Raw genomic sequence first — 27440 nt, 5'->3', positions numbered from 1 at the left:
CTTATGATTTAGGAAAAGGGGGGGGGGGGAAAAAGCACTAGTAAAGTGCCATGTTCCCTTAATAGCATCTTGTATGTTTGTAAAACAAAAGTCTTGCTAGATGTACCAGGAGACTATATGGTACTACTTGTAAAATAATTTCAATAAGGTTATAGGGCCAGATTCTCTGCTGGAGTAAATTGGCTTTCTGATTTAAACAGGCTGTGAATCTGGTCTATGATCTTGGAAAAAAGACCCTCATCATGCTGTAGTGTACAGTACTATACAATCTAACACATGGAGGAAATTACTTCCTGATGTTTTCAGGCAAGGAGAAGTTGTCCAGAAGTTTGAGGATTGAATCACTGTGTAGAATGAATAACATTAAACCGAGTATCAATACCTGAGATACTGTTCTATTCACTGAACTTCATACATTTATTATGTCTTGGTTACATATATATTTGAATGCAGCACAGCATTACTCTATCCTTGAATTACTCAATCAATCACTTAATACAAAACTGAGAGAGGCCTATCCAAAGCATAAGAACATAAAAACGGTCATACTGAGTCAGATCAATGGTCTATCTAGCTCAGTATCCTGTCTCTGACAGTGGCCAGTGTCAGGTCTTCAGAGGAAATGTGCAGAACTGGCAATCATCAAGTGATCCATCCACTGTTGTCCACTCCCAGCTTCTGGAACACAGAGGCTAGGGACACTCGGAGTATGGTTGCATCCCTGCCCATCCTTAATAGCCACTGATCGACCTATCCTCCATGAACTTATCTAATTTTTTTAACCCTGTTATAGTTTTGACCTTTACAGCATCCTCTGGCAAAGAGTTTCACAGACTGACTGGCTGCGTTGTGTGAAGAAATACTTCCTTTTGTTTGTTTTAAACCTGCTGCCTGTTAATTTCATTGGGTGACCTCTAGTTCTCGCATTACGTGAAGAAGTAAATAACATTTCCTTATTCACTTTCTCCACACCAGTCAAGATTTAATAGACCTTTATCATATCTCCTCTGTCATCTCCTTTCCAAACTTAAAAGTCTCAGTCTCTTTAATTTCTTCTTATATGGACGCTGTTCCATACCTTGGTCACTTTTTTTGCCCAGTTCCTTGGATTGTCCATTGCTGGAGATGAGCACTAAATGAAAAACTTTACATTCTTCACGAACAAATGTTGCTGTTTAGGATATTATGCATATCCACCTCAGTATCTTTGCACTTCAGAAATCTTGGCTGAATATCATCTTGTCCTGGTGATTTACTATACTTGAGTTCTAATTGATCCATGACATGTTTAGAGATTGGTCTCTGTTAAGGCCACACTGAAATTCCCTAAGAAGAGTGGCCTTGACACATGGAAATACATGACTCTGAGCTGTAGTTGAAGTTTGCTTGGTGTAGCCTACGAGGAGAGCATGCGAAGGTGCCAGCTGTTCTCCAGCTCACCCCAATTCTCTGTGCCAGTTCCAGTGCCAAGCAGGTACTTATTATAAACTAGAGCAGCCTGAAGGAAGCTTTTCCTGGGACTGATACTTACATCGCTCCTTCCTGTGTTTTGTTTTTTTTCTTCTTGAAGGCTTCCTTCCTTCCTAAAGGTTTCTTTCCTCTTTGACGCCATGTAGCATTTGTGGTCCAAACTGAAGCACCTCTGCCCGAGACAACTCTCTAGTGAATCTTAGCGCATCCTGTCTCTAGAATCATGTTCATTTGCATTTCCAGCATCTAGTTCCCTAATAGTGAAGTTGAAAACCATCTCCAAAAGGTTCGTAATGCACTTAAACCCCCTCTTTTTGTAGCAACTTTTCAAACAGACCCTGAGACTTGTTAATTCTCAATGTGCAGTTAGGTGAGGCAGTCTTTTGAAAAGGGCTACCTCTAACAGCTTGGTATATAAGAAATTATCCTCCTCATGTACATCTGCTGGAAGGGGAATCTAATTAAAAATAGTAGTCTACCCTCCCACTTTACTTCTTACCTAGGCTTTATCTGGCTTCGTCCTGGCTGTCTTGCCTCACAGGTAAATGAATTCAGCTCTTCGTAAAATCTCCTCAAAATTTCTACTGATGCAACTGTCTGACACAGTTCTTCTAGTCCAGCAGTCATACTGAGCTTGAACCCCCAAAGGGTCAAGTCACTTGTATCTGGTACACACATTCCACTTGCCTTCATCTCCAGTAGTCATACATGCTGCACCTGATCCAATAAACTGGATAGTTCATCTTCTCTGAGAGAGGATAACAGTAATTCAATCTCCATTGTTCTCCAGAACTGCAAGAGAACCCAATTCAGTGGTTTGTTGTTCATTGTAACTATCCACAAATGACAGTTTATGGATGTAAGCATGTCAGAATCAAAGAATTTAAATGTGAACATGGGATTTTCCATAAGAGATCAAACCAATGGTCTAAAGCAGGGGTAGGCAACCTATGGCACGCGTGCCAAAGGCAGCACACAAGCTGATTTTTCAGTGGTACTCGCACTGCCCGGGTCCTGGCCACCGGTCCGGGGGGCTCTGCATTTTCATTTAATTTTAAATGAAGCTTCTTAAACATTTTAAAAACCTTATTTACTTTACATACAACAATAGTTTAGTTATGTATTATAGACTTATAGAAAGAGACCTAAAAACGTTAAAATGTATTACTGACTCACGAATCCTTAAATTAGAGTGAATAAATGAAGACTCGGCACACCACTTCTGAAAGGTTGCCGACCCTGGTCTAAAGTCTATTGTACCTACCCACACAATAGGCTTATTTTGGAGGAAAGAAAAGTCCCATCATACACCTAGCCAATTGTGCAGTTCATTTCACTTTATAGAAGCTCATTGCACATTTAGTTTCTTTTGTATTTGGTGTTTGTATTCAATGATGCTGTGAAAAGTATTAAATGCAGGCTAAATGACCTTTGAATAAAGAAAATTAAGTGATCTTAAACGGAAGTAAATATTTATAAACTTTGGTTTTTTTTAAGATTGGAGACAAAACCTGTTCCAGTCACTCCAGCAGTAATACCCTGTCCAGTAATACATCGAGCAATAGTGATGAAAAGCACTTTGGCTCCGGAGACCTGATGGACCCTGAATTGCTTGGATTAACATATATTAAAGGGGCTTCTACTGACAGTGGAATTGATACAGCTCCTTGTATGCCTGCTCCTCTCATGGCCCCTTTACACCTTGCTGGCAGCAGGTCTGGCGTGCGTAGTCGGGCTGAGCAGTGGACTGAATCTTCTGAAACTCCTGGGCAAGATGATGAACAAGCTAAAATTTATGCTGTACATAGCTATTCTTCTGCCATTTCTAGCAGTCATACAGCTGAAGGTAGCATGGGAGACCTCAGTGAAATATCCTCTCATTCCAGGTATGTGTTTTTTCTATACAAATTATGTGATTCAATTAGTGACCGAGAGAATTTGCTTTTGTTTATGCTCAACGATTCTGTTTCTTGAAAATGTGCTTATTAATTTTAATTTTTTATATTTCAATACATAATGAGAACCAACAAAAGGCTTTCCCTCACCTTCCATGAGTCTGTTACAGACGGTGCATGTAGGGTGTGTCTGTGTGTATGAATTTCTATTTAAAAATCTAATCCGGATGTGTGTGTGTGTGACAAAATTTTTAAAAAATTAGTAAGAACATTTAGTATCTTTGGGGGAACACACAATCTATTCAGTATATATCACTCCTTTGAAATTGATTGACCTACCCTGAAAGGCATAATAAATATATTGCACTTTTTCCCCAAAGCACTTTTACCCTTGAGGTGAAAATGCAGTACCTGTTTAATGGCACTTGACTACATTGGACAAACATTTAGGACAGGAAGTGATAACATCTATATCAGTTTGAACTGGGTAGAGGGTGTTAAGATAGCAAAATGATGGGCCATTGTTTCAGTCAAGGCCATTTCAGACAGTTGTGTCAAACTTGCACTGTAGGGCCCTTATGAGTATTTTTGGAGAGGAAGGACTTTCCAGTAGGGCCATAATGAAATGCTACTATGATATTTAGTTGTCATGCTACAGTGAGACATGATGAGGAGTACAATCTGCTTCACATTCACTGAGAATTTTGTGAGGATAACCAAGCACCCTGGACAATCAAAGTGCCTTCCCGTTTATTGCAGCCTTATGTGGCAGCACCTTGTAGATTCCTCCTTCTCCTATTTAACAGGATACTTTCATCCATGATTTTCGAAGGGCTTGCCTACATGGGAAAATTTTACAGTTGTACCGGTAAAATTATACTGATATAGTTTGTGCGACCTGTCAAGAGCACAGCACAAGGTGGCATAGCTGCAGGGCCCTAAGGGTTCTGGGGTTGTGGGATTAATTGGATAAAGCATGTGTTATTTATGTATTGCATAATACAACATTTTCTAATTTCTTAATCAAGAAAATAACAAAATAGGATAGCATTGTGGGAATATTGGGAGAATAAACACCTGTCTCACGGCAGTGTTAGGAGAATACATTCATTAATATTGCTGGAGTTGTCAGGTAATACAATGAGCACCATAGAGAAACCTACTCATAAATAAGTATATAGTTTATTCCTTGAAAATCCCATTCTATTGTGACACTTCAGTTCAGCAGCATAACTGTTCAGATGGAATGAATAAATAAATAAATTAGTCTATCTATACTCTGTCCTACTGGCAATGAAGTGATCATTAAAATATTGGAATGGGTACAAAATAAGTTTGTCAATTAGTAAAATATCAGCCCAGTGTGTTTATATTATTAATGTTAATTTTGCATTAGTATCACTGCCTCCATTATTCCAATTAATATAAATAACTGTAATAGCTTCAAAAAGAAACCAGTCAAGTTAGCTTGGCACCCCTTTAGCACATTTTTTCAAGAAGCACTTGGCTGCACATGCTCTTTCAGTACAATGCAACTGATGGCATAAGGATTTAATGCTATAGCAATCAGATATAATTCCACTGGAAATATCTGTTTCTTTATATTTGTGTATTGTAAAGCTGCATTGCGTACCTTGCCCCTAAATTTAAATTAATATGTTAATTGTCTGGCAAAATGTGTATGTTGGATTGAATTTGATGGATTTTCCTGTCTGCCCTTTGACTATAGATGAAATTTGTGTACATTACTTGTATTCTAAAGCGAGTTGTGTTGTGTGAGAGGATTTGTACAGCTGGTCGCTTTCATCTTTTAATTCCCATTTTCTGGTGTTTTTGAGGGTGCTGCTTTTGAATGTATGTTGAAGGCTTTTGCTTGGTAAGGTGGAGTCATTTAAAGGGAAATTATTTGCACGTTTTTGTTTCTCTGATTTGTCCATTTTCAAGCACACCAGTACAGGAAAAAACAATGAGTTGCATTCCACATCCTCCCTCTGTGTTCTATGAGTAAATTTGTCTAATCTAATTTCATAAGCATTTTCCTAAACTGTGGAAGATACAGTAGTGTTCAGACAGGAAGAAAACTCGATAAATACTTTCAAATATTGAATACTATATACATACATAATAGAAACAGTGGTCTGAAATAGATTTCTGAAGGATAGAAATAATTATTTGCATAGCACTTTAAATATGTAAAATGCCATACAGACATTAAATAATCTTCAATCCACCTCCGTGAGGTAGACAGGAAAATCTATTCTTGTTTTGCAGATGGAAAAACTGATATGCAAAGAATTCACATGACTTATCTAAGTCAGTGGCAGAGCGAGTTAAAACTTAAGAGATCATGACTATCCCTTCAGGGTTGTCCGATCTCACTTTGGTAATATTTTTTAAAAAATATCTGTTCTTAATTTGAGTGCCAAATGATGTTACTATTTTAAAAAAAAACACATAAATTGTATTTCATGTGGGTTAGCTGTTTTAGGTATAACTTATGTGAAGATCCTCTTCAAATGAGTTGTGTCACAAACCATGCTTCATAGATATTTAAACACTTTTAAGAATCTGATATACTGTAGCCAAACAAGCTTTAAGAAATGTCTTATTTCACAGCTGTGATATTACTACTGTGAAATACAGTGTTTTCATTATTTTAATACGTAAATGAATTGTGTTCTGACTGACAAGTCACCCCAATGCCAAATCCCTCTCAGTATGGTAGTCTATAACTGTTCAGAATTTGACTAACACAGTAGGGCTCTGACCTGATTGAGACTTTCAGGTATTACCACAGTATAAATGTTTAATAATAAACATCTGTAAATATCTAATAAATTAAAACTTAAACAAGAAACAAACCAGAGGGCTGGTGGAAAGCTACTTCCTATATAAAAAATTCAGTGGTTCCTTGTTAAAATTGTATGCTGTTTATTAAATGGATGAAATACAGCACAGGAATGCTGTTGAGTATAGACGTATTGGGCCTGATTCTACCACCCTTTATTCATACTGAGTAGTCCCATTGGAGAAAGTATTAATCTGTCTGAGTAAGGGTTTCAGAATCAAGCCTATTTTGTGTAATGACATCACAAACTATCAGATCCCTTTGAAATGTGTACGGCCTTGTTTTTCACAGCTGTGTAATTCTGTCTTGCTGTCTCATTTTTTAAATTCTAGTTACACCCTTGGATTACCAAATACAATCAGGTTACTGTAGCTGAAACAGTTTCATTTAGCGTCAAATAGTTTTGCATTCCTACCTTCCTAGCTAGTCAATAGTCTTGAACTCAAAAGCTAGTGACTGTAGTGCCACTGTATGAGGCAAGGTCATACTGAACCGGTTACCTGAGATAGAGAAGTCTCTACATACTGTGACAAAGTTCCTCCTCTACCTTGGTGGGTCCTGCGCTTATTGGCAGATTTGCTCACCGCAGTGATCTCCCCCACAGTCTGGATCAACTCCTCCTGTGTCTGATCAGGAGTTGGGAGGTTTGGGGGGAACCCAGGCCCGCCATCTACTCTGGGTTCCAGCCCAGGGCCCTATGGATTTGCAGCTGTCTATAGTGCCTCTTGTAACAGCTGTGTGACAGCCACACCTCCCTGGGCTACTTCCCCAAGGCCTCCTCCAAACATTGATTTATCCTCACCACAGGACCTTCCTCCTGGTGTCTGATAATGCTTGTACTCCTTAGTCCTCCAACAGCACACCCTCTCAGTCTCAGCTCCTTGTGTCTCTTGCTCCCAGCTCCTCACACGCACTTACTCTCCTTTGGCTCCTCCCCATCTGACTGGAGAGAGCTCCTTTTAAAACCCAGGTGCCCTGATTAGCCTGCCTTGATTGGCTGCAGGTGTTCTAATCAGCCTGTGTGCCTTAATTGGTTCTAGCAAGTTCCTGACTACTCTAGTGCAGACCCTGCTCTGATCACTCAGGGAACAGAAAATTATTCACCCAGTGACCAGTATATTTGCCCTCTACCAGACTTCTGCACCCCACTGGCCTGGGTCTGTCACATATCCCTCCCCCATGCTCAACACCAAGGGATTGGGCAGCTTGGGAAGCCAGACAGTGCATACGTGACAAGCCATCGGCATTGCCGTGATGGTTCCCTGCTCTGTGTTGCACATGGAACTGGAAAGGTTGGAGGGATAAGAACCACCTGGTCATCCTTGTGTGCTTCTCCTTGTTCTGCTGCATCCATTGGAGAGGAGCATGATCGGTCATGAGGACAAATCTGCTCCCAAGCAAGTAGTAGTGCAAGGCTTCCATGGCCCATTTTACGACAAGGCACTCCCTCTCCACCACTGCATATTTTTGTTCCCTCAGAAGGAGTTTCCTACTGAGGTAGAGAATTAAGTGTTCCTCCTCCCCGACCATCTGTGATAGAACGGCACCCAACCCTACTTCCGATGCATCCGTCTGCAGGATAAATTCCTTGGTGAAATCAGGGGCTATTAGGACAGGGTTACTGCAGAGGGCAGTTCTTAGGTCTGTGAATCCTTCCTCTGCTGTGTCAGACCACCTCACCAGATCAAGTCCACGGGCTTTTACTAGGTCAGTCAGGGGGCTTGCCCTTGTGGCATAGTGGGGGATAAATCGTCGGTAATACCCCACTACACCTAGGAATGCCCGGACTTGTTTCTTGCGACGTGGTCGCGGCCAATTTTGGATGGCCTCCAACTTGTTCGCTTGGGGTTTTACCAGACCTTTTCCCGCAATGTAGCCAAGATATTTGGCCTCCGTAAACCCTACAGCGCACTTGGCAGGGTTTGCTGTAAGGCCAGCTCGCCTGAAGGTATCAAGGACTGCCTCCACCTTCTTTAGGTGACTTTCCCAGTCTGGGGTATGAATGACCACATCGTCCAAATAAGCAGCAGCATAACTGTTATGCGAGCGTAATAGCTTATCCATGAGGCTCTGGAAAGTAGCTGGGGCCCCATGTAGTCCAAAAGGGAGGACAGTATATTGAAAAAGACCTTCTGGTGTAGAGAACGCAGTCTTTTCCTTTACATCTTCCACAAGGGGAATTTGCCAGTACCCCTTTGTCAAGTCTAGAGTAATCAAGTACCGGGCATTACCCAGACGGTCCACTAGTTCATCTATGCAAGGTATGGGGTACGCATCAAACTGGGATACTTCATTTAGTCACCGGAAGTCGTTGCAAAACCTTGTGGTGCCATCAGGTTTGGGCACCAGCATGATTGGGCTGGACCACTGACTGGGATTCTTCGATGATCCCCAACTCCAGCATTTTTTTTACTTCCGCTTTCATTTCCTCCCTTTTGGCCGCTGGCACCCAATAGGGCCTCATTGTTATTCTGGCCCCAGGGTTCGTAACAATGTGGTGATACGTCTCGGTTGTTCGACCCAGTTTTGTCGAGAACACATCATGGTTCCGGAAGATCATCTCAGACACATCACTCTTCTCATTCTGGTGTTAAATCAGGAGACACTCTCACCTGTTTGGCAGGCTTGTTTTCCTGGGTTAGGTCTTTTTGGACAGTTATGCACGACTCTTGTGCATGCCAGGGTTTCAGAAGGTTGATGTGATAAATATGTTCTTGTTTTCGGCGTCCTGGCTGCTGCACCTTGTAGGTTACTTCTCCCACAGGTTCAACCACCTCATAGGGTCCCTGCCATTGGGCCAGAAGCTTGCTTTCTGCCGTAGGTACCAACACCATCACCCGATCCCCTGGTTGGAACTGTCAGACTTTTGCCTGGTGATTGTAATAGGTTCTCTGGTCCTCCTGGGCCTTTTCGAAATGTTTCCGTACAATAGGGGTGACACGGGCTATCCGGTCTCGCATCTGTATCACATGTTCTATTATATTTCTCCCCTCATTGGGTTCCTCTTCCCAGATCTCTTTGGCGATGTCTAGTATGCCACGGGGGTGACTCCCGTATAATAACTCGAAGGGGGAAACCCAGTTGAGGCCTGAGGTTCCTCCCAGATAGCGAACATAAGGTAGGGTAGTAGGGCGTCCCAATCCTTCCCGTCCCAACATACCACCTTCCTTATCATAGCCTTGAGGGTTCGGTTAAACCTTTCTACTAATCCATCAGTCTGCGGATGGTAGACTGAAGTTCTCATGGTATGTATATGGAGCAGCATACAGAGGTCCTTCATTACTTTAGACATAAGTGGGGTTCCTTGGTCTGTTAATATCTCCTTTGGTAGCCCCACTTGGGCAAAGATCCCCATCAGCTCTTTGGCTATCGTTTTAGAGGATGTTGTTTGCTTTAATTTGACTGTAAAGTACTTTGAGAGAGTCTGATGAAACATGCTATTAATAATTACTAGCGCTATTAATAATGCAAGAGAATATTAAAATAATCCAGAAAACTGTGTTCATTGCCACATTCATTGAGGTGAAAGTTATTTCTATTCATATGATCTTTTTTTAAAAGAGAGCTTAAATCAAGAGCCTACCTTTAGCTGATGTGTCTTGTCAAGAATAATATTAAGTGGAAATCCCTAGAAGTTCTCAAAGTTCAGGCAATCATCTGGGGCCATGTTCATTCCTGATGTAATTCTTGGCATTGATGGAGTTACACCACGGTTGAATTTGGCTCATTGTCTTTAAATCAGTCTGGTTTGCCTTGGCATTGCAATAGGTTCAGTGATAGAAAATGCTCATCTTGTGGAGTCCTTCTGTGTGTGTACACATGCGTGTGTGCTTGAAGAGTTGATAGCTGTGATTTAGCTATATATAAAATGTATTAAAGAAAATGTAAAAGAATTATGATTGCATAGCTGGCCGTAGTCTCAAGTCCTTGATGTTTTATTGCACTGCAGATTTTGTTCTGTGTTCCTTTTCAGTGGATCTCACCATTCAGGAAGCCCTTCAGCACATTGTTCTAAAAACAGTGGCTCTCTAGATACCTCCAAAGTCTACATAGTGTCACAGAATAGTGGTCAGCAGATCTCTGGGTCTGTATCAAAATTACACCACAGACAAGGAGCAGTGAGCAAATACGTCATTGGTTGGAAAAAGTCAGAAGGCAGCCCTACACCTGAAGAATCTGAAGTTTCTCAATGCCAAAAGTAAGATATTTTTTATTCTTATTTTATAAAGTTTATATATCTATATATATATATATATTTATATATATATATATATATATAAAATAATATAGTGTGTGTGTTATTTATATTGTGTGGGAAAAGTTTTTAACTTTCTCATTATTTGAAAAGTATAAAATGCCTCTCCTTGTCTTCAATTTTATTTGAAATATTTGGGTTTTTTTCTTCCTTTATGTACCAGAGATCTCGACACAGGTGAAAGAAAATCATTGGTTGGAGGGTCCTCTTGCCTCCTCCTTCCTTTTTCTCTTTGTTTCTTTCCTGTTGAACCACCTCCCTTTTACCCAGTGAAGCAAAATGAGAGAAAGGACTGGCATTGTTAATGTGGCAAAAAATTACAGTTGTGTTGTAAAGACATGAAATTCCATCTTGAAGAGGATTAGTTAGGCATAACCCCATTCAGGTCTGGAGAATCTCAGTATCTTCTCAAATGATTCTCCAAAAAAGCTTAACTTTCATTGAAGGGGTTCTAAATAAGGTTGCTCCTGGATATAACCTCTGGTTTTGGATCCAAGGGCCCCAGTTCTATAAACCTTAATTCAAGATTTTGCTATGCTGGTTTTGGTTTGAGATGAAAAAAAGAAGAGTATTGTGGAGATTAAAAAAAAACTTTGAGCCTTGTCAATTGAAATTAGTGTTGCTTTTGAGTCCTTTGGTGGAGGGACACCCCTACTTCTGTGTTAGAATATTCCCCAATTCCTGGAATTATGTAATTACATCAGAATTACAATTTTCACTTTAAAAAATATTTCTAGCCTTTATAACTGCAAAAGAAAGCTAGAAAACATTAACTGACTATAACTAATACAACAGTGTCTGCCATAGTCTGCAGAAACCATGACAGAATAGCTGTGAGAGTGCAAACAGCCCCATTATCTCAAGGGGGTACTAAACTGTACCTGAAAATAGCAGAGGGCCCTGCCAGCACTATCCCATCAGAGGACTGTGTGTATGGTAGGCAGAAAATGCAGTGTGCCCTACCCGTTCATTCATCCAATTTAAATACTTCCAGGCTGCTGAGCTAAGTACTGGGACCCTGCTGGAACTACTGCTACTATTCTTGGGGGGTAGATAGAGACTTCAAGCCACTACCCATCCTGATGTCCCAGTGTCACTCCAAGTTGGGGAGGAGGGCAGGGTCATGGCATAGGAATGAAGCCACAGAGTCCACTACGTAGTGGAGTGCCTCAACTGCTTTAATCCTGCCCTGGATGATCCTGGGGCACTTGATGAAAAGGCCTCACATAGCCCAGGTCTACACTAATGGTGGGGGGGTCAACCTAAGATATGCAACTTCAGCTACGCGAATATCATAGCTGAAGTCGGTGTATCTTAGGTCGATTTACCTGGCCGTGAGGATAGCGACAAGTCGACTGCTGCCGCTCCCCTGTCAACTCTGCTTCCGCCTCTCGTGAGCTGGAGTTCCGGAGCAATGGGGAGCGCGATCGAGGATCGATTTTATCGTGTCTAATCGACCCCCGATAGATCGATCACTACCCGCCAGAAGACCTCCCCTTGGGCTTGGGAGTGGAGGTTTCTCACAATTTGGGCATTTTCTCTCTGACCTGATTCTTGCGATTAGAAAATCTACTCAGTTCTGCTTAGATGCAAGGAGAGGGAAAAAGGCAGAGAAGTACTGAAGATCCAGGCCCTGCCTCAGAAATAGCCCCCCAGATCTCCAAAAAATCCTCTTCAGGGGCAGAGATGTGGAGCTGCAGGCATGTGGAACTTCATGGAAGCAGAGGCCTTTCTGATTATTCCACTGGACCCTGCAGCAATTGTTTCTAGAGCTAGGAAACTTCAAAAGAATTGAGGCACCTCAGCTGCTTTCCAATCCTGGCCACATACTGTCCCCTTACTGGAACTGTCCCAAGATGAAGGGGCTGGTGAAATTAACATTAGAGCCAGATGATATTTCATTTTGTGGCACTTTTGGAGGTTTCAGTATTTGTATTCATTGTGGATTGGAATGAAAACGAACCCTTTACAGCACTTGCATGGAAATGGAATTATCAAAATGTCTGTTTTCAAACCAGCACTTAAGACAGGGTGGGCCTTGGTACAGGTGTGTATGTATGTATGTGTATGTGATCAGGACCCTGGCCTGGGATGTGAGAGGCAAAGTTTCAAGCCCCCGCTCTGCCTGATTCAGAGTGATCTAGGATGGTGGGCTCTGAATCAGGCAGAGAAGGGACTTGAACCGAGGTCTCCCGCAATTCAGATCGGGGCCATAACCGTCTGGTGAGCGCACATCTCTCTCAAAAACTTGATTAAAATCTATAGATCTCTATGAAATGTTTTGGCTTCAACGAAACAACATATTTCAGTAAAATTTCATTTTGCTGAAAATGTTCCAACCACCTCTAATAAAGAGCAATGTATCTTGCCTGGCACTAGGAAAGCTCAGGAGGATCTTCTTCCTCCTGTGCAGAAGTGAAAGCCTTGGTTCAGAATGTGGTGCAGTTACTCAAATTTGGTTACAGGTGGTGCTTTGCATCCTTCCTATTGTACCAGCATATTAGGAGCAACAAGTACTGTTTGGATCTGCCATGTAATAATAATAATAATAAAGGTGTGTTATATATTCTTTTTATCTTCAAAATCATGTTCCAATGATGATCCCCTTACTTCCCTATTGAGTATAAATAACCGATTCTGCCTCCTTTTCTACATAGTAGAAAGCGCTGTGTATCTTGGCAGACTGGCAGCAAAACACATGGAGTAGTCTATTTTTAAATGTGATGTGTGGACTATCCTTTATTCTGTGGGAGGGGAAAATGAATATTACATCTACAATGTTGTAAATGTTTCATATATATTACATAATATTTATAGCAAAATCTACAGTAAAAATGTAGGCCAAAATTTTACATATTCAAAAGTAGGAGCTTAACTTTAGGCTCTTTAAAACCATATTTCAACACTTGCTTCATTTTCAAAAGTAATGAGCACCAACTACTCCCAGTTGTGGCCTTCACTGCACATTTGTTTTGCCTTAATATTATGAATAAGCACGCGTTCACTAGATTGTTCAGTCATAAGAATGCTGCCTCTTTAAAAGTGTGGCAGTCTCTGTTGTCCCATGGGCCTCTGCATAATGAGATCCTGCAACCTTTTTTACAGTTTTGAAATGAAAACTTTTATTGAAAACTGCATAATTAAGCATTCCCTTTGGACTAAAAACCCAGGAACTTTGAAAAATGTCTGTGAGGACTAGCTCCAACTGAAGAGTGTGAATCAAAGATGGCCACGCTGCACATATGAAAAAATATTCTCATAAATTTTCTATGCTTTAGAGCAATGCTTAACTTTCTCTCTCTAGGAAAGCTTTCCATGCATCATGAGGGGTGGGAGTGGGGAGGGAAGGGACTCTATTTCAAAGATAATTAGTTTGAAATAAAATAGCATCTCAAATTAGCAGTGGTGATGAAAATCAGGTCATTTGCTGAAGGTTGTGCCACCATAAGACATAATTCACTGAGAATTACAATTTAACGTAGCAAAGCCTATTTCCTCTCTGCTGAGAATACAATTGCTGATTATGCTGCACTTGGCAGTAAGTAATTGGTCTCAAATGTATGCACTGTGTGTTTGGAAATCTCCAGCTCCTCAGATTCCATTTCCAGAGTAAACCTTTTAAGATCATCTCTCTCCTTTCTTGCTGGAAGGGAGCTGAAAGACAGTAATTCAGTTTGACAGTCTTTTGTTGAATGTAAATATATTTCTGTATGCTGATAATTAAAGAAGACGCCTGTTTTATTTATACAAACAGCTTTGTGAAAGGGCTGATAATAAAAGGCGCTTGGCACATGGCAAAATTGATTACAGGTGAACTTTTGGTGCTACCAGTGATGGACCATGATGATTTTGTCAGATTGTGATGCTGCGTACAGTTTCACACCACAAGATATTGATTTTCTTATTTGCTCAGGAAGCACAAGTTTAATAATTTATCACAGATCAAAATATTTTAAGTATAAACAAGACAATAGAGAAGTGTAGTGTATACAAAAGAAAAATGCAGACTTTGGGAAACATGCTGCTTCCCATTTCTTGGGAATTCAGTACTTTTTGAATAATTTAAAAATTCTATCGTGAAACTGAAACTAATTCATAAATTTAAAATGATTGGGGGAAATGGTAACAATGCACTATGCAGAGAGAGAGATTCATACAGCAGCTTTTAGTTTTCATAAATGAAAATAAATGCAGTATTGTAAATCCATGACCAGTACTTCTTACCATAGTAATATACCAATTGTTTCAGCAGACTGTATGGTGAGGATGATATGTCTGCATCAAGTCAGCTTCAGACTTCTGTGAGGAGTGCAGTTACTGAAAGCCAGCAAGTCTTGTCCAAAGAAGATTTTCTGAAGCTGATGCTGCCAGATAGTTTCACTATGGAGGAGGGTAGAAGAAAGGTGAGCTACTCTTTTTTGGCTCTACACATACAAGAGGCAATTACCCGGAAGTCATCTACTTTTAGTTCTGAAATAGATTTAGACTAGACAAGATCATTCTATATAAACCAAACATAGTAGGCAGAAACTATGAATTCTGACAGTAATTCAAATAATATGCATACCCTGCTCTATAAAATGATACCTAGTGTTTGGCAACTGTGGATTAAATTCAGTGTTTGTTAAACATGCTTCTCTCAAATTTAAAAGCTGAGCTTTTTCGTACAAACACCTAGTTAATTTTGAGTACAAGTCCAAAGACTGAGATCAGTATTTTAAAACCTAGGTACCTAAAGTTAGGCAATTGAATAAAGTGGCATGGCTTTCATGATTTCGAGCAACAGCAACTCCAATTTGAAGTTTGTATGAGTCAGTGACTTAGATATTAATTATAAATACCATATATACTCGATCATAAGCCAGTTCGTTTATAAGCCGACCCCCCCCCCCCCCAAGATGGATAAGTAAAAATGGAATTTTTTTATGACTCATTCATAAGCCAACGCTATAATTCAGGGGTCAACAAACTTTGGCTCCCAGGCCAACAGGATAAGCTGCTAGTGGGCCGAGAAGGTCTGCAGGCACAGAGGTAAACCTAAGTAAACAAAATGTCCTGGCGTGCCAGCGGCTTACCCTGACAGGCCGGGCCAGCAAGTGGTGGGGAAATTTTGGGGGGGAGGAGAAGTTGGGGGGGTCAGGGGAGTAACCCCTGTGACCACCCCCCACATGACCCCACCTCTAGCTCGGGACCTCCACACACTTCCCATTCCTTCCCACCTTCTATGGGGAGGATGTCTGGCCTGGCTGGAGCTGCTCTGGCAGGCCAAGCGGTGTGGCCGCGGCCGCAGCCTGCTCCGGTGGGCCGGGCCGGGTGGCGCGGCCGCGGCTGCAGCCTGCTCCGGTGGGCCAGGTGGCGCGGCCGCGGCCGCAGCCTGCTCTGGAGCTGCAGCCGCTTCGGAGGCTGGGGGGAGAGCAGCGTGGCCCAGAAGCAGAGAGACTCTGGCTCCGCCTCTTCCCTTCTGGCTGTGTTGCCTCTCCTTACTCCCTCTGTTGGGGGGAGGGGCTGTGTCCCACCTCTCCCTCGCTATACTCGTTCATAAGGTGACCCCCTTCTCTGGTGCTTCCCTTTTTTACTAAAAAAATTTGGCTTATTAGCAAGTATATACAGTTAATTGGAAAGGTCTCATAGTCTGCCCATAGAAAGCTGTGATCTGTTTGTCATACAGAGACAATGTTGTTCATGTTAAAAAGTTCATTAAAGTACTGATATTGAACTTACAGTATGCTTTCTGGACTGCAAATACCAGTGACAATGCATTTTTTGCATAATAGGAAATGGCACCACTAGCAATTTAATTACTTGAAGTAATGCTCTTAAATAGATATTAACTCAATGGTACTTTAATTCACTATGTCCATAATGCATACTAAAGAACATGTTCATCATGTATAAATAGGTCATATGTGGGACCCTCATGTGCTAAATTTAATTTAAAAGGAGTCAGATTGTTTATTTTTAACATATGTATTAAGTTAAATACATATATAGCTATAAAATCTCTGAAAGTTTAGGAATAATAGCTGATAATTTTTGTTATATTTTCCTACAATGATGCATTGTTAATATAATAACTAATTGGACTGCAGTTCTGACTCTAAGAGGCTGTCTACACTGCTTTCTTTATAAATAACTGAGGTTGCACACTTTCTATTCTGGATACCCATCAAGTAAGTATAGATGCAGTGGCTTTTTTAAAACAGTGAATGTAGCACCAGAGTTAAAAATATCTACATCGTTATTTTTTTTTTGACAGGTCTTCCTAACTGATGAATACTCATCAAAGGAACCGAGGGAAACATTCAATCATTCAAAGGGAAATATACTCTGTAAAAAATTGTTCAGTACACATTGAGGCCCAAATTCAGTAAAGCATCCCTCTTCAGGAAAGCACTGAAGTCAGTGGGGTTTAAGCAAATGTTTCAGTGCAATCCTAATGCAGGATGGACTTAAGCATATGCTTACATTTTTTCCAGAATCAGGGTCTAATATTGAAAGAATATAGTAGCTTTTAGACCCTGACTCTGGAAAGAATTTCAGGATATGCTTAAGTTCTGCTTTAGGGCAGCACTGAAACATTTGCTTAAACCCCATTGACTTCAGTTGGACTTAAACACATGGTTACGGTTAAGTACATGCTTCAGTGCTGTCCTGAAGAGGGATACTTTCCTGAAATGGGCCCCTAGAGTATATTGTACTATTTTGTACATAGTATATTATCCTTTTGCATGATTGAATGTTTCCCTCTGTTTCTTTGAGAAGTATTCATCAGTTAGGAAGACTTGTTAGAAACACAACAATGTAGATATTTTTAACTCGGCGCGACATTCACTTGAGGTGTATCCAACATAGGAAGTGTGCTGCCTAAACTATTTATAAAGAAAGCAGGTCAGGATGTTGGACTCTTATAAGCAAAGAATACCAGTTTAAGATCATTTGTACAAATAAATTACTTCTGTAGACATGCAGAGTAACTATTTTTGCATTGCTATAGAATTAAAGGGTTCTCAAGTAAAATAGCCAAGTTTGATCCAGTTAGGGCAATCAGATATAATTTTACTTTAGACATTGAGATGGTATTTTAAGTAATTTTATAAAAGATAGAACAGCTTTCACTGAACTCTATTATCTTGTTCTAAGCATATTTCATGTTATCTAGACAGCTATAATGCTTTAAATCAGCTTTATTGTCATATAAATTAGATTGCACCTCACATATAGTTGATAACTTCAGAATGGCTTGATATTAAAACCTAGTCATTTCAAATTAAAATCAAGCAGTCCTATGTATGGTCTTGGATAAGTGTTGCCAGAGATGGTAACCTTATATATGTTTCTGGAAGCCATTACTGTCAGAGGGTTATAGAGATTTCATTTAACATTTCAGAATTAATAAAACAATGCAGTATCTAATTAATTCATGGTGACGTGTTCCAAAATGTCAAGAGAAAATATAAAAATCTAATCCAGTAACTCCACTGAGGCTGCAGGAGAGTTGACATGTTGGAACTAATATTTGATCTTCTATTGCAAGTTCAAGAATTCCAAAATGATATTTTATGCCTGCCTACAGAAATACTACAAGAGTTTTCACAATATCATAGAAATTATTTTAACTAGTAAAATATGTTCAGTATTTTCATTTCTTTACCAATTCATTTTTCTAAAACTATTTTAATATTTAGTTTTCGTTTTATGGGAACCTATCTCCAAGGAGGACGCTTTATCGCACCCTTTCTGATGAGAGCATATGTAGTAATCGGAGAGGATCTTCGTATGCTAGCTCACGGAGTTCAATGCTTGATCAAGCCTTGCCAAACGATATTTTGTTCAGCACTACCCCACCATATCACAGCACTCTGCCTCCCAGAATGAGTCTGGCTCTTGGAATGGGAAATCTAAGAAGTAAGTGATTGATCATGTTATGAGCAGATTTCAGATTTTCTGTTAGTGAACTCAAATGACTTGCCAAATGTTAAAATAATTGTTCTTTTAATGGCAAGTTACATAATTATTTCAGCATTTTATGTTCTAGAGACCCTAGCAAGTATCGAGTCTGGTCAGTAGTGCCTGTTTATATTTGATTTAGTGATCAGAAGTCAAACTTTTTTCCAGATTTGAAGAGACATTTTCCACAAAGTGGATTTTCACAAAGCAAGGGATAGGCAAAGAATGCTTGCCTCAAGACAGCTCTTTTCATTTGTCTGTTTTAGACCAATAAATGATCTAGCTAAATAAAGCTAACTAGCTTTGCCGCACAAGCTTGTATTTAAGTTGGTTTCTCTATTTTGTTGCCATTTGTTTTTCTAGTGCATTCAAACTGTTAACAAATATATATTAGTGTTATCCATTTCATTGTCTATTAAGTTTGATATGAAGATAGCCCATTTATCTTAGTGACAATATCTTAAAACTTAATGCACATGTGATCCTTGTTCCCCTTTTCAAGATAGAATCTACTGAGGTTTCTTCACAATATTAAATCCCTGCTCTTAGCCATTCATTTATCACTTTTTAGTAGCAGAAAACAGTGGTCTTGGGGTAAGTTAAATTGATTTAAATAGGTGTTTCTTCATTTGTATGTTAGATGAGATCTTATTGTATGGATATATTCCATCAGTATAGATGGCAAAGTTTACTCTAGAATAATTGTAAGGTAAATATTTGGGATGGCAAATACTAATACCTGTACTAAGCCCAAAATTTTCAGACTCGGGTGCTGAAATTTAGATGTCCACTCAACGTGCAGTGGCAATCAAAAAAGATAACAGAATGTTGGGAATCATTAGGAAAGGGATAGATAATTAGACAGGCAATATCATGTTGCCTCTATATACATCCATGATATGCCCACATCTTCAATACTGCATGCAGATATGGTTACAGCATCTCAAAAAAGATATACTGGAATTGAAAAAGGTGCAGAAAAAGGATAACAAAAATGAGTAGGGGTATCGAACAGCTTCCATATGAGGAAAGATTAATGACTGGGACTTTTCAGCTTGGAAAAGAGACAAATAAGGGGGGGATATGATAGAGGTCTATAAAATCATGACTGGTGTGAAGAAAGTAAATAAGGAAGTGTTGTTATTTAATCCTTCTCACAACACAAGAACTCAGGGTCATCAAATGGAAGTAATAGGCAGCAGGTTGAAAGCAAACAAAAGGAAGTATTACTTCACACAATGCAGTCAACCTGTGGAACTCTTTGCCAGAGGATGTTGTGAAGTCCAAGACTATAATAGGGTTCAAAAAAGAACTAGTTAAGTTCATGGAAGATAAGTCCATCAATGGCTATTAGCCAGGATAGGCATGGATGCAAAACCATGCTCTGAAGTGTCCCTAGCCTCTGTTTGCCAGAAGCTAGGAATGGGAGACAGGGGATGGATCACTTGATTACCTGTTCTGTTCATTCCCTCTGGGACACCTGGCATTGGCCACTGTCAGAAGACAGGATACTGAGGTAGATAGACCATTGGTCTGACCCAGTGTGTTCTTATAGGAGCAGCTCTTCTGAAAAACTAGCCACTTTTATTTAGGTAGCTTAATATTGGAATTAGGCCAATTTTTTCAAAAACAGGAGCCAAACTGGGTTCTTAACTCCATATTTTAGGCACCTATGGTTAGGAATTAGTGACTTAAGCACTTAAATTACTTAGGAGCACAAGTCCCATCGAAGTCTTGCAGGGATGGACAGACGTAAGATCAAAGAAATAATAACTAGTAATATTATTATAAAAAACTGTCCAGACCATGTCCGTAATGGACAGGCCTAACTACTGAATTATGTGCTTCAGAACAGACTGACACTTAACTTTGAGATTTGCTGGCAATGTCACTGTAAACTATCAAGTCATAGACAGAGCATCAGAAAGCTCCCTAGTCTCCTCTCATGTTTCATTTAAGTCTAATGTGAAATCAACCCAGAGGCCCTGAAGTTTTTGGCTTCAAGTGACCCAGAATCAAGAGTAACAGCTGGGTATCGAGACTCTGTATTGATACCTCCCACAGTTGCAAAGACCCAACATGTGAGGCTCAAAGCTGTTCCTTGACACCCTGGAGGCAGCATCAGCAAGACCCAGTGCATGTGTGTCAACAGAACATGTTGAAACTCATCTTTGTCCCTCTGGTTGTTTTCAAAACAGACACTTTTTGAAGCCAGGCATTCCCTTTCTGCAAGTGCCAAAGCAAGTCTGCACCAAGAGCCTAGTGAACTCCCAACTTTCAGCCAGCTCTGCCCTCTACCCCTTAAACTGCAACTGTCCAAGGCCTCCAGCTACCTCAGTTTCAATTGTATTTGTGCTGATAAACCACCTGGAACACCATAAACTATTGATTACCCTGCTGTCTTCATTTAAGCAAATTATGTTACTTGTCAGACTTTTGGACAAATGGGAGAAGCCAAGACTAGACAGAAAATTTGGATTTTGTGGTGGCTTACTTTAATCCCTTTCGTGAATACAACCAAAAGCTAGTGATGAAGGTAACTTTCGACATGACACAACTTTTGTGGGGACTCTGTTCTGGAGCAGGTGAAGGAACCCATCTGCTTATACATTCATTCATGTCTGCAGCAATTTTCTCAACCACATGTATTCACAAGCTTGTTCTCAGCTATTCCCCACGTGCTCCATTCAGAAGTTCCTGAACCACTCCATCTTCCTTTTCTCCTAGACTTGTTACTTTACTTTCCTGCAGGGAAGGAACCAGCAGTTCCATTTGCTCCACTCTGGTTTCTGGATCCAGTAATCTCATTTACCCATTCCAAATTCCTATTCACATCTTGCAAATTGATTTTTGAAGCCTTTTATGTGGTGGTTGGAGACAGTGAGAGGGGAAGGAAAGTACTGAAATGCTTACGCATTCTCCCTGCAGGCCTATACTGGTTCTGCCACCCACATTTTAGGCATGGTAAGGAATTGCAACTCTGATCTGGGCTCCCCTAACACTCACTGCTCTGAAACTACAGCAAAGGGAGCCCAGTTTCAAGCTTGCACTGTGCAGCTGTTTTGGCTGCCCGTATTGAATGACACTCGCTGAGCAATTTGCAAAGCTGGGAAGACTAGTGCATGTCCTCTCAGGTGCACGTCTTAGGGCTTGTCTATGCTGGCCCTTTACCGCACTGAAACTTTCTCGCTCGGGGGTGTGGAAAGAACATCCCCCTGAGCACTGCAAGTTTCAGTGCTGTAAAGTACCAATGTAGACAGTGCACCAGCGCTGGGAGCGGTAGCTACTCCTCTCATGAAAGTGGTTTTTTTTAACCAGTGGTGCCACAACTACACAGCCACATTAAAGCACTACCATGGCAGCACTTCAACGTTGCTAGTGAAGACATGCCCTTAGAGAGAAATCTCTGTTCCTCACCCTGATTTAAAATGCTTGGAGGTTTTGGAATGAAGGTTCCTTATGTTTACGGTCCATCTTGAGGACCTACATAGCTTTCATGGACAAAGATCTTTGTAAAGGTAGTGTTCAAAAACCAGATCTTGATTGAATTGCCAGGTGAACTTATTATTAGCAGATAAGCAGGATGGAATAAGTACATGTCTCCTGTGTCAAGAAGCATTGCAAGTGTAGAATTTGGATGCTGTCATAAGACGACGTGAGTTGGCACTCAAACAGGAAAGGAAAACCCATACATGGAAAGAAGCTAAGCTGATCGGTAATGAAGAACAAGAATGTTCCCTTGATAAAGGTGGTAGATTTATCAAGTGGGGAACACTGGAGAGATAAGTATTTCCAGAACACCTCTGTACAAAATACCAGTGTTCTTCACGAGGCACCAGAAAGAAAATGCACTGCCAACAAACACTTTATTTTTTATTCACTGCTGAGGTAAGTTTACATATGTATCCATTATCTCTGATAGCAAAGGTTCTGACTAAGCTTAGGCGAGGATGTTCAATGATCCTTATTTTCAATTATCCTTATCCTTAAGTATCAGAGGGGTAGCCGTGTTAGTCTGGATCTGTAAAAAGCAAGAGAGTCCTGTGGCACCTTATAGACTAACAGATGTATTGGAGCATAAGCTTTTGTGGGTGAATACCCACCTTGTCAGTATTCAGGGCCGCCCAGAGGGGCGGGGGGGGCAAGTGGGGCAATTTGCCCCGGGGCCTGCGAGCCGCTCCAGGATTTCGGCTGCACTTGGGCGGCGGGCCCTTCAGTGCAGCAGAAGACTGAGTACAAGCGCCGCCGCAAGTGGCGGGGCGGGGGGAAGCCGTGATCGGCAGCAGCTGTAATGCCGCCGCTTCATTCTTCGGCGGCGGGTCCTTCCCTCCGAGAGGGACCCGCCACTGAATTGCCGCCGAAGACCCAGCCCTGCTCCAGGCCCCCTGAATCCTCTGGGCAGCCCTGTCAGTATTCACCCATGAAAGCTTATGCTCTAATACATCTGTTAGTCTATAAGATGCCACAGGACTCTTAATCCTTAAGTAGGTAATCAGCTGATCCTTCAGAACCATTAGGATAATGTGGCACATGATACATTTAAAATTAGAACTTGTCATGGGTTGTTAATATGATTTTAACTGAGCTGATGAAAGCTACTATCAAACCACTTGCTAACCTCTGAAATCAAGGGTTTTTTTTAATATGGTAAATCACTTTTCGGGTTGCAGTAACTGCCACTCAGTGATTAAGGTTGAGTTTCACTGACCACTTTAAACTAAATCCTTCAAAAGTAAGGTAGTGTTACGGACAAATACCAGATAATGGCCTAAGATAGTAATTGAGTTCTGCTTCAATCATTCAATCCTCTTGCTTGCATTCTTCCACACTCACTTATCTATCATGGTGAAACTCTTTTCTATGGTTCTATGATAAACTTGATGCCAAAAGATCCTTTGGCTTTTATTTGGGGAGAACTAAAGCCTTTAAAAAATACACCCACCTTTGTTTCAGCTGACACTAACTCAATAGATTGTGTGGTCTCCAAGGAGACCACATTTCTCAATAGCTGTTTCATTGTTATACCATGGCAGGCCTGCAGCTTGTAGGTCATGTCAAGGTCTCTTTGGTGTGGAGTGAATCTGTTATGGCAGCGAACTTCTAATCTGTTTTTATCTTGGAGATTTACAAGGTAGTATCTTATGTTAACTGAGTATACTCAGATTATACTCAATTGCTCAGATTCAGCTTCCAGTCAGGAGTTAAGATTTAGTCTATTGTGGAACCTTTTCTAGGATCCTTTTTCTAGGATATCTTATTTTCCTTCTTTGCAGATATAAAAAGATATCTACATAGCTTTAGAGTAGGGCCGTCAATTAATCGCAGTTACACACGATTAACTCAAAAAAATTAATCATGGTTAATTGCAATTTTAATCGCACTGTTAAACAATAGACTACCAACTGAAATGTATTAAATATTTTTGGATGTTTTTCTACATTTTTAAATATATTGATTTCAATTACAGCACAGTATACAAAGTGTACAGTGCTCACTTTATAATTTTTATTACAAATATTTGCACTGGAAAAATGCAAACAAAATAAATAGTATTTTTCAGTTCACCTAATACACATACTGTAGTGCCATCTCTTTATTGTGTAAGTGCAATTTTAAAATGTAGATTTTTTTTTTGGTTACAGAACTGCACTCAAAAAGCGAAACAATGTAAAACTTTAGAGCCTAGAAATCCACTCAGTCCTACTTCTTGTTCAGCCAATTGCTAAGACAAACAAGTTTGATTACATTTACGGGGATAATGCTGGAAGTGAGAACAAGCATTCGCATGATACTTTTGTACCCGGCATTGCAAAGTATTTAGATGCTAAACATTCATATGCCCCTTCATGCTTTGGCCACCATTCCCAGAGGACATGCTTCCATGCTGATTATGCTTGTTGAAAATATAATGCATTAATTAAATTTGTGACTGAACTCCTTGGAGGAGAACTGCATGTCTCCTACTCTGTTTTGCCTGCATTCTGCCATGTATTTCATGTTACAGCAGTCTCAGATGATGACCTAGCACATATTGTTCATTTTAAGAACACTTTAACTGTAGATTTGACAAAACACAAAGAAGGTACCAATGTGAGATTTCTAAAGATAGCTACAGCACTCGACCCAAGGTTTTAGAATCTGAAGTGCCTTCCAAAATCTGAGGGAGATGAGGTGTGGAGCATGCTTTCAGAAATCTTAAAAGAGCAACACTGATGTGGAAGCTACAGAACCCAAACCACCAAAAAAGAAAATCAACCTTCTGCTGGTGGCATCTGACTCAGATAATGAAAATGAACATGCGTCAGTTCGTATTGCTTTGGATGGTTATCAAGCAGAACCTTTTATCAGCATGGACACACGTCCTCTGGAACAGTGGTTGAAACATGAAGGGGCGTATGAATCTTCAGTGCATCTTGACACATCAATATCTTGCAACACTGGCTATAACAGTGCCATGTGAATGCCTGTTCTCACTTTAAGGTGATATTGTAAACAAGAAGCGGGCAGCATTATCTCCTGCAAATGTAAACAAACTTGTTTGTCTGAGCGATTGTCTAAACAAGAAGTAGGACTGAATGGACTTGTAGGCTCTAAAGTTTTTCGGTTTTATTTTTGAATGCAGTTTTTTTGTACATAATTCTACATTTGTAAGTTCAACTTTCATGATAAAGAGATTGCATTACAGTACTTGTATTAGGTGAATTGAAAAATACTATTTTGTTTGCGATTTTTCCAGTGCAAATATTTGTAATCAAAATTATATAAAGTGAGCATTGTACACTTTGTATACTGTGTTGTAATTGAAATCAATATATTTGAAAATGTAGACAATATCCCAAACTATTTCAATAGTTGTTGTTCTATTATTATTTAACTGTGATTAATCGCAATTAATTTTTTTAATCACATGATTAATCACAATTTTTTTAATCGCTTGACATCCCTACTTTAGAGAAATAGTTAAAACTTGAAAACTAGTATCCCACCATTCAGAATAAAGGTACATTAACCCTGTATTCACATTCTACATGCATCTCTTGTTTTGTTTTGAATAACCCTGGAGCTTTTTAATCTCCAGAAGAGGGAATCTTTAATGAAGCCTACCTTCAAAGAAGAGGGAACTACTTATCTGTAACTGTCCTCTGAAAATAAATACATAATGACTTGCCAACCGTCCTCTTCGAAGTTGAATGCTCTGTAACATTTCTGTTACTTTATTCTTTTGGGTCTTTTACGTATGGAGATAATTTCTGGGCAAAGATCTTATTGCTGGAGCACATGGGGTGCTTGCGTTCCCTTGCAAGGGTGATTTGAGATACCCCTTATGGATCTTATAACTGTTAGCTTGGGGAGTGCTCACAGTCATGACTTCAAAGAGAACCTGACATCTTGATTTACACAGTGTTGCCTATAAAAGTGAATGGTATAGAGGAACAAAGTAATTCAGCTGTGTGCAGTGTTGCAAGCTGCTTGGAATTTGGAGGGGAGAGCACAGGTTGCAGGAGGAAAGAGTTTGGAAGAGGCATAGGGACACCAATCTGTGTGAATATGGCTTAAATGCCAGCTGCAGTTGCAGTATCTCTGTAAATAGTTCTCTTAATAAAGAGTCAGTTTAGTTTTAGAAACATGGAGTCCTCTCATGTCATTACCCAGTATATTGCACATGAAATATATAGTAACTTCCCCCCCTCCCATAACTTAAGATCTCTTCATGAGAGGAGAACTCACAACTCCCATTGACAGAAACAGGATAGTTGTCTTGGTAGCAGGACGGACCAGATAAGATAAAATCTGTTTACCCTTATATAAATAAGAAATCTGTCTCTGAATAAGGAGATTTTTTTTGGCACTAATGTCAGCTGATTTCAGGAGAACTGCTTTGGAACCTATGAGTTTTAAATAAGAAAATGCTGAAACTAAATGTTATCAAAGTTGCTTTATATCACTTCTCTGCAATAATAAAAGAGAAGTGAAAATGAATAAAGTTTGATGGTATGGTCATGCTGTTTTCCATATAAAAGAACTGGAAGTCGCAAGACCAATAACTGTACCAAAAAGCACGGACTTAACAAACAAAAATGTTTTCTTTACAACTATGGGTTAATGCATGGATTGCTGTCCCAGAGGGCATAGTCTTTTCTCTCCTAAACTCAGACCACACCCAAAATGCAAATGGCATGGGAGAATCATTCCTTGAAGCTCAAGAAACCCAGGAGTTTTTTGCACTGTTAGTACACCAGAATATGCTTTTCTTTCTCTATTTAGTTTTTTTTAAATAATTGTCTGTCATGGCGTACTGATGCCTGGACTGTTGTTACTCCTCCTTATTTCTTCCTTCAGTATAGACACTGTGAGGTTTGAGATCTCTCCAGGGCTGGTGCAAGGATGTTTTGGGCCGTAGGTGAAACTTCCACCTTGTGCCCTCACCCGCACACGCCGCCGCCCTGAGGCGCCCTCCCCTGCGGCTTCTCCCCTCCTCCACCCTGAGGCACCCCCCTTGCAGCAGCTCCCCACCCTACGCCCTGAGGCACCCCTCTCCCGCCCCAGCTTGCCCCTGCTATGAGCGCGAACACCCCGAGCACGCCTTCGCTGCTTCACTTCTCCCGCCTCCCAGGCTTGTGGCACCTAAGCTGATTGGCGCCACAAGCCTGGGAGGCGGGAGAAGTGAAGCAGCGACAGTGTGCTCAGGGAGGAGGCAGGGCAGGGGTGAGTTGCTTCACTTCTCCCACCTCCCAGGCTTGTGGCACCTATCAGCTTAGGCGCTGCAAGCCTGGGAGGCAGGAGAAGTGAAGCAGCCAGGGCATACTCGGGGAGGAGGTGGGACAGAGGTGAGCTGGGGCAGGGAGTTCCCCTGCGTGCCGCCCCCCTTACTTGCTGCAGGCAGCCCTCCCCATGCTACCCTGCCCCCGCTCCCTCCGCCTAAATGCTGGTGGTGACCGGAGCAGCCGAAGATCCGGCCGCCGCGGTCGCTGCCGAAGAAAATGGCGCCCCCCCAAATCCTAGCCATCGCCTAAATGGTTGCACC

The 27440-nt window shown here is 40.8% G+C and overlaps 1 protein-coding gene across 9 annotated transcripts in view; it reads left to right on the top strand.

The window, feature by feature from the left end:
- Positions 1-27440, top strand: part of SIPA1L2 (signal induced proliferation associated 1 like 2) — a 250453-nt gene that overhangs the window by 202903 nt on the left and 20110 nt on the right. For 6 of the 9 annotated variants that reach the window (XM_030556900.1, XM_030556898.1, XM_030556892.1 and 3 more), the window contains 4 exons: positions 2968-3356; positions 10187-10411; positions 14718-14871; positions 18154-18373. In XM_030556900.1, coding sequence (XP_030412760.1) covers positions 2968-3356; positions 10187-10411; positions 14718-14871; positions 18154-18373 — 988 coding nt within the window. The remainder of the gene's footprint in view (positions 1-2967; positions 3357-10186; positions 10412-14717; positions 14872-18153; positions 18374-27440) is intronic. The other 3 variants (XM_030556901.1, XM_030556899.1, XM_030556897.1) reach the window with 1 other exon arrangement.

Source organism: Gopherus evgoodei, chromosome 3 (genome assembly GCF_007399415.2).
Source record: "Gopherus evgoodei ecotype Sinaloan lineage chromosome 3, rGopEvg1_v1.p, whole genome shotgun sequence".
In the NCBI taxonomy this organism is placed as follows: Eukaryota; Metazoa; Chordata; order Testudines; family Testudinidae; genus Gopherus; species Gopherus evgoodei.
Note: the sequence above shows the minus strand (reverse complement) of the source record. Positions and strands in the feature narration are given on the sequence as shown.